At 48.6% G+C, this 6,775-nt stretch overlaps 1 protein-coding gene across 1 annotated transcript; it reads left to right on the top strand.

The window, feature by feature from the left end:
- Positions 1-1,858: 1,858 nt before the first annotated feature.
- Positions 1,859-5,475, top strand: MAP1LC3C (microtubule associated protein 1 light chain 3 gamma). The gene is made up of 4 exons (XM_003267322.4): positions 1,859-2,007; positions 2,108-2,163; positions 2,320-2,426; positions 4,581-5,475. The coding sequence occupies exons 1-4, from the start codon at positions 1,950-1,952 to the stop codon at positions 4,801-4,803; spliced, it is 444 nt and encodes a 147-aa protein (XP_003267370.2). The 5' UTR covers positions 1,859-1,949; the 3' UTR covers positions 4,804-5,475.
- The last annotated feature ends 1,300 nt before the right edge of the window (positions 5,476-6,775 follow it).

Here is a 6,775-nt window from a genome sequence, read left to right on the forward strand (position 1 = left end):
GCTTCTGGATGGGGTCTGGTCGCCAGAAAGACAAAGGTGAGATTAGAGGGTTGGAATTTTTAGCCCCACCTCCAGCCTCTGGGGAGGGTAGAGGGGGTTGAAAGTTAAATTGATTACCAGTGGCCAGTGGTTTAATCAATCTTGCCTACATAATGAAGCCTTTATAAAAACCCAAAAGGCCTAGGTTCTGATAGCTGAACACGTGGAGGTTCCTGGAGGGTGGCATGCCCTTCCCCCATACCTCGCTATGCATCTCTTCATCTGTATCCTCTGTGATATCCTCTGTAATAAGCCAGTAAATGTGTTTCCCTGAGTTCTGTGAGTCATTCTAGCCAATTAATGAAACCCAAGGCGGGGGCTGTGAGAAGCCTGATTTATGTCCCGTAGATCAGAAGCCACTGAAAACAAGCTAGAGGCCGGTCGCGGTGGCCTATGCATGTAATCCCAGCTCTCTGGGAAGGCAAGGCAGGCAGATCACAAGTTCAGGAGTTTGAGACCAGCCTGGCCAACATGGTGAAACCCCATTTCTACTAAAAGTACAAAAATTAGCCAGGCCTGGTGTCATGGGCCTGTAATCCCAGCTACTCGGGGGAAATCGCTTGAACTCAGGAGGCAGAGATTGCAGTGAGCTGAGATTGTGCCACTACACTCCAGCCTGGGCAACAGAGCAAGACTCTGTTTCAAACAAACAAACAAACAAACAACAAACACAACTTGGGGCTTGCAATTGGCATTGAAAGTGGGGGACAGTCTTGTGGGACAGAGCCCTCAGCCCGTGGGACCTGACACTGTCTCCAGGTAGACAGTGTCAGAGTTGGATTGGAGGACACCTAGCTGGTGTCCACTGTAGAACTGATTGCTCGGTGTATGGGGAATCCCCCGTCCCCCCGCCCACCCACACACACAAATCTAGTGTCAAAAGTGATCTGTGTTGCGGCAATATAGGAGAAATGGAGTTTGGTTTCCCCTATGTATGACCAGGGAGGCCCAGTTTCTTAACTCTAAAAGCGAGATCTTGAGGACAATTGTCCTTCCTTCCTTCTTCTATCCCAGAGAAAACGAAGTGACAGAATATACCGGAGTGTAGTACTTGGACTTCCTTGTAACAACTCTGGGTTTTTTTGTTTGTTTGTTTGTTTGTTTTTTGAGATGAAGTTTCGCTCTTGTTGCCCAGGCTGGAGTGCAATGGCGTGACCTGAGCTCACTGCAACCTCCGCCTCCCAGGTTCAAGTGATTCTCCTGCCTTAGCCTCCTGAGTAGCTGGGATTACAGGTGCCTGCCACCATGCCTGGCTAATTTTTGTATTTTTGGTAGAGACAGGGTTTCAGCATGTTGGCCAGGTGATCCACCCGCCTCGGCCTCGCCAAGTGCTGGGATTACAGGCATAGGCCACTGCACCCAGCATGCAACTCTAGGTTTTAATCCATACTGCCTCTCTTACTAGCTATGTGCCCTCGGGCAAATCACTTCACCTTTCTTGGTATAGGTTTCCTTCTGTGATAAAGGGCATGGACCATTGTAAGACTCACACAGCACACTTCAGGCTGAGGTGGATCCAGCTTGGACCCCTCTTGCTACTGAAGGACAAAAATGTCCCAGCACAAGGCAGTTTTACCCCCTCTACAGTCCGCTGCCCAGCCAATGATTTTATTACAAACCCTAATTTCTTTTGCAAAGAAACATCTTGAACTGGTCATGAACAAAGTGGCTTTCTCTGACCAGCAAGCAGGTGGCGATTCCATTTCCATCAGAACTGACCTCCTGCTGCCCAGGGAGGGGGAGTGGGGAGAGGGGAGGGAGAGGAGAGGCCTGATGTCACTCAGCCCTACATAAGGGCCTCCTTCAGGCTCCTGCAGGCAGTTTGGAAGCAGCTGGAGGAATGAGTTAGGTTCCTGGTTGCGGGACAGTTTTTTTTTTCTTTTTTAAAACAGACACAGCTGTTGAGTGCAATGCCGCCTCCACAGAAAATCCCAAGCGTCAGACCTTTCAAGCAGAGGAAAAGCTTGGGTAAATTTCTTGGGGTAGCTTTCCGGGTTATCTAAAGAGAGGAGAAGATCTGGCCTTCTCTTGATCTTTGCTTCTTCTCTTGTGCTTGAAATATTCACAGCAATCAGACAAGAGGAAGTTGCTGGAATCCGGGCAAAGTTCCCCAACAAAATCCCGGTAAGACACCACTGGACTTCCGCTGGGAGGCGTGGGGGTGGGGTTCCGAGCCCGTTCTCTGAAAAAACCAAGAGCAGCCAACAGCTTCCCTCTCTCTGTTCCAAGTTCCTAAGACTCACGCTGAGTCACATTCTTAAGGATTGACACTCTTGACAGGTGGTAGTGGAGCGCTACCCCCGGGAGACCTTCCTGCCCCTGCTGGACAAAACTAAATTCCTGGTCCCGCAGGAGCTGACCATGACCCAGTTCCTCAGCATCATCCGGTAGGTGGCGCCGAGCATGCCCGGGGGGAGGAAGGTGCGCTGGGTGCGCCGGGGCTGTTCGGCTTTCTTCCTTTGGCGGTTTTATTTTGGGGATGGGGGCGTGTCAGAGGAAGAGAGGAAAGAGATTTTTTTTGAAGTCATCTTTTAGATTCACTAGTACCCTGAAAAGATGCGCTTAGAATTACTCTATTTTAAACCCGGGTGCAGTGGCTCATGCCTGTAATCCCAGCACTTTGGGAGGCTGAGGCAGGTGGATCGCAGAGGTTAGGAGTTTGAGACCAGCCTGGCCAACGGGTGAAACCCCGTCTCTACTAAAAATACAAAAATTAGCTAGGTGTGGTGGCGAGTGCCTATAATCCTAGCTACTTGGGAGACTGAGGCAGGAGAATCGCTTGAACCCGGGAGGCGGAGGTTACAGTGAGCCGAGATTGTGCCACTGCACTCCGGCCTGGGCAACAAGAGTGAAACTCTGTCTCAAAAAAAAAACAAAAACAAAAACAAAAAGAATTACTGTATTTTAAACAGGTAAGGAGAATCCCTCAGACAACAACAACAAAAAAGACCTGCCAACATTTCTAAGAATTTCCTAAAGTAGTTAGTCTTGGCTCTCAAGCTAGTCCAGGAGGTCCTTTCTTTCAGCTCTTGTGTGAAACTGAGTCTGCGCGTCCGTTGCAGAGGCCAGCACCTTTTCCAAGTGTATGTGCGCCTGGGGGTGGGGACTTCTCCCCAAAGGAAACGTTCCCTGCTCAGAACACTGAGAGAGAAAAGCATCCCCCAAACACACTCCTCCCTTGGTTAAGCCAGAGGTACAGCAAAGAACAGGCAGCTATTCTTAAAGCTTAAAGGACGTCACTTGACACACAGATTCAGTAAAAAATGATTTGGGAGTAAGGTAAATAGACCTGATGAGTAAGTTTTCAACAGGGTTGAAAAGTGCTTGGAAGCTGTGTCGCTGTTGCAGCCTGTTCTTTAAGAACACACGATGAATGAGTGTCTTTTTATTTTGCTTTATTTAGCTCTGTTGCCCAGGCTGGAGTGCAGTGGCGTGATCCTAGTTCACTACAGCCTTGACCTCCTGGGCTCAGGCAATCCTTCTATCTCAGCCTCCTGAGTAGCTGGGACTACAGGAAAGCACCACCGTGCCCGGCTAATTTTAAAGATGTTTTGTAGAGAGGGGGGTCTCACGATGTTGCCCAGGCCTCTTTTTATTTTGTTTTACTGAGTTAAGAGCATTCTGATTTCCTCTCTCTAGGCAAGCTTACATGTTAAAGTTAGTTCAGTGTGAATGGAAGATGGCCAAGGGAGAATGCAAGTTAGGATTAGGGCCAGGCGCGGTGGCTTACACTGTAATCCCAGCACTTTGGGAAGCCAAGGCAGGCGGATTACCTGAGGTCAGGAGTTCAAGACCAGCCTGGCCAACACGGCAAAACCCCGTCTCTACTAAAAATACAAAAATTACCCAGGTGTGGTGTTGCATGCCTGTAATCCCAGCTACTTGGGAGGCTGAGGCAGGGGAATAAAAAAAAAAAAATGTGAAATATCAGAGAGACTGTGCATCACCTTTGTACCTCTAGGGAAATAGCTTTAATTTCTTTTCTTTTCTTTCTTTTTTTTTTTTTTTTTTTTTTTTGAGATGCAGCCTTGCTCTGTCACCAGGCTGGAGTGCGGTGGTGCAATTTCGGCTCACTGCAACCTCTGCCTCCTGGTTCTCCTGCCTCAGCCTCCTGAGTAGCTGGGACTACAGGTGCACACCACCACACCCAGCTAATTTGTGTATTTTTAGTAGAGACCGGGTTTCGCCATGTTGGCCAGGATGGCCTCGATCTCTTGACCTCGTGATCTGCCTGCCTCGGCTTCCCAAAGTGCTGGGATTAGAGGCGTGAGCCACAGCACCCAGCCCAATAGCTTTAATTTCATAGCAAGTAGAAGTTATTTGCTTAGCATTTTTGTGTTGTCCTGTTTCCTCACCCTGTTTGTGTTGTCATATTTCATCCATGAAATGGCCTCACCCTTTTGACCCAACTGGGAAGCCTTGTAGTTCCTAAATCTCAGGGAAGAAGAAGGGAGCAATTCAGTCTTCTTGAGTGTCATGAGGCTGCAGATCCCTGGGCTGTCTCGCAGGTCACCCCCTCACCACCCTCCTGCCCATCCCAGGAGCCGCATGGTCCTGAGAGCCACGGAAGCCTTTTACTTGCTGGTGAACAACAAGAGCCTGGTCAGCATGAGCGCAACCATGGCAGAGATCTACAGAGACTACAAGGATGAGGATGGCTTCGTGTACATGACCTACGCCTCCCAGGAGACGTTTGGCTGCCTGGAGTCAGCACCCCCCAGGGATGGGAGCAGCCTTGAGGACAGACCCTGCAATCCTCTCTAGCCCATGTCGGGAAGGATGTGTGCTCTGACAGACGCGTCAGATGCTGGCAGAAGGGATTGGTTTTCTCCTGTGTATACAGTGGAGGAGTCTGAGAAGCAGGGATGCCTGGGGTGATCAGCTCCAACCAGTGGCAGCAGAGTGGTGGCTCTTCCTAGTTTACTTTTTGTGCTCCGTGCTCTTGTGTCCTTCTAAGAAAAATGTGGGCTGCTCCTGAAAGTTATATAATTATCTTTTTTTTTTTTTGAGACAGGGTCTTGCTCTATTGCCCAGGCTAGAGTGCAGTGGCACGATCTTGGCTCACTGCAACCTCCACCTCCCGGGTTCAAGTGATTCTTTTGCCTCCACCTGCCGAGTGGCTGGTATTACAAGCACATGCCACCACACCAGGATAATTTTTGTGTTTTTAGTAGAGACGGGGTTTCACCATCTTGGCCAGGCTGGTCTCGAACTCCTGACCTCAGGTGATCCACCCACCTCAGCCTCCCAAAGTGCTGGGATTATAGGCGTGAGCCACCACATCCAGCCATATAACCATATTCTAAATAAGAAATGGTTGACTTGTGGGATGGTTTTGTGTGATGAGCTGGAGATAATATTTTAAGTGTCTTCTGTGGTATATGTGAGAGGGCCATTCAGGAGTGGGTTTCACTCCCTGCATGTGGGCAGGTGTCCCATCTAGGGCTTGGTCCTAGAGAACCTCTGGCCTGCAGGCTGTTTCTGTGGAAGCCAGTGAAGCCAGCGTGAACCATGGTAAGCTCATCTGGAGGTGCCCTTATCTGTGTCATTAGAGAGATTATTCGATTTCCCCAGCATTCACTCTCTTTGGTTATTTTCTGTCATTCTCTTTTTGTCCTTCTATACCATACATATTTATGCCAAAGCTGTAACTTCTCAACATAAAGTCATTTAAACCATGTGCATGTTTACTATGTGCCAAGCTGTATTCTAAAATAAATATTCTTTATTTTAAAGGAGCTTTATTCTTTGGCTCCTTATCACAACACTCTATGGTTAACTACTGTTACAGCTAACCCACACAATGGGTGAGTTTGATCACTTGGTGGGTGACAGTCCAATGACTACTCCCAAGGAGGACTTAAAAAGGGGATTTTATTAATTCTAACAAGTAAGGAGGACACTGGGGATAGTTCCCAAAGCAGTGCCTCCCCGAACAAAAGTGAACGCAGGGCACTTATTGGGCTGGTTGGCTGAATCATTGTATGCAGAGGTAGAGTCAAGGAGTACAGGTAGTCACCGGCCATGCTTCCACATAGGTTGCATGTGTAGAAAATGGTAAATAAGCTTCTCCCTAGGAGGGGATTTTTTTTTCCCCATTAGTGAGCCTTTCTATTATTGTCTTTTTTTTTTTTTTTTTTTTTTTTTTTGAGACAGAGTGTCACTCTGTCGCCCAGGCTGGAGTGCATCATTGCTATCTCAGCTCACTGCAAACTCTGCCTCCTGGGTTCAAGGGATTCCACTGCCTCAGCCTCCTGAGTAGCTGGGATTACAGGCATGCGCCACCACGCCCAGCTAATTTTGTAGTTTTAGTAGAGTTTTTGTACTTTTAGTAGAGTTTCTCCATGTTGGTCAGGCTGGTCTCGAACTGCCAACCTCAGATGATCCGCCCACCTCAGCCTCCCAAAGTGCTAGGATTACAGGCATGATCCACTGCACCCGGCTTTTTTTTTTTTCAGTCATAGGTTTCTTACTGGTCCTGCTTCCATGAGTGGCTGTGACCAGGGGAAAAGGAAGAGGAACCAGCCGGCACAGGGAGGGGTCATCTCCACAACATTCCATTTATACACAGAACTAGACAAGCACAGAGTCACTACTGTGTTTAGAAGTTGGCAGCATGGGGCCGGGTGCAGTGGCTCATGCCTGTAATCCTAGCACTTTAGGAAGCTGAGGTGGGCAGATTGCCTGAACTCAGGAGTTCAAGACCAGCCTGGGCAACACAGTGAAACCCCATCTC

The sequence above is a fragment of the Nomascus leucogenys genome, chromosome 5 (assembly GCF_006542625.1).
Source record: "Nomascus leucogenys isolate Asia chromosome 5, Asia_NLE_v1, whole genome shotgun sequence".
Taxonomy (NCBI): Eukaryota; Metazoa; Chordata; class Mammalia; order Primates; family Hylobatidae; genus Nomascus; species Nomascus leucogenys.

What these genes read in the sequence shown, in the direction of transcription:
- MAP1LC3C (XM_003267322.4), top strand. Translation starts at nt 1,950, where the DNA reads ATGCCGCCTCCACAGAAAATCCCAAGCGTCAGACCTTTCAAGCAGAGG. An exon ending in CAAGCAGAGGAAAAGCTTGG is followed by an intron (nt 2,008 to 2,107) that starts GTAAATTTCTTG and finishes AAATATTCACAG; the next exon opens with CAATCAGACAAGAGGAAGTT. An exon ending in CAGTTCCTCAGCATCATCCG is followed by an intron (nt 2,427 to 4,580) that starts GTAGGTGGCGCC and finishes TGCCCATCCCAG; the next exon opens with GAGCCGCATGGTCCTGAGAG.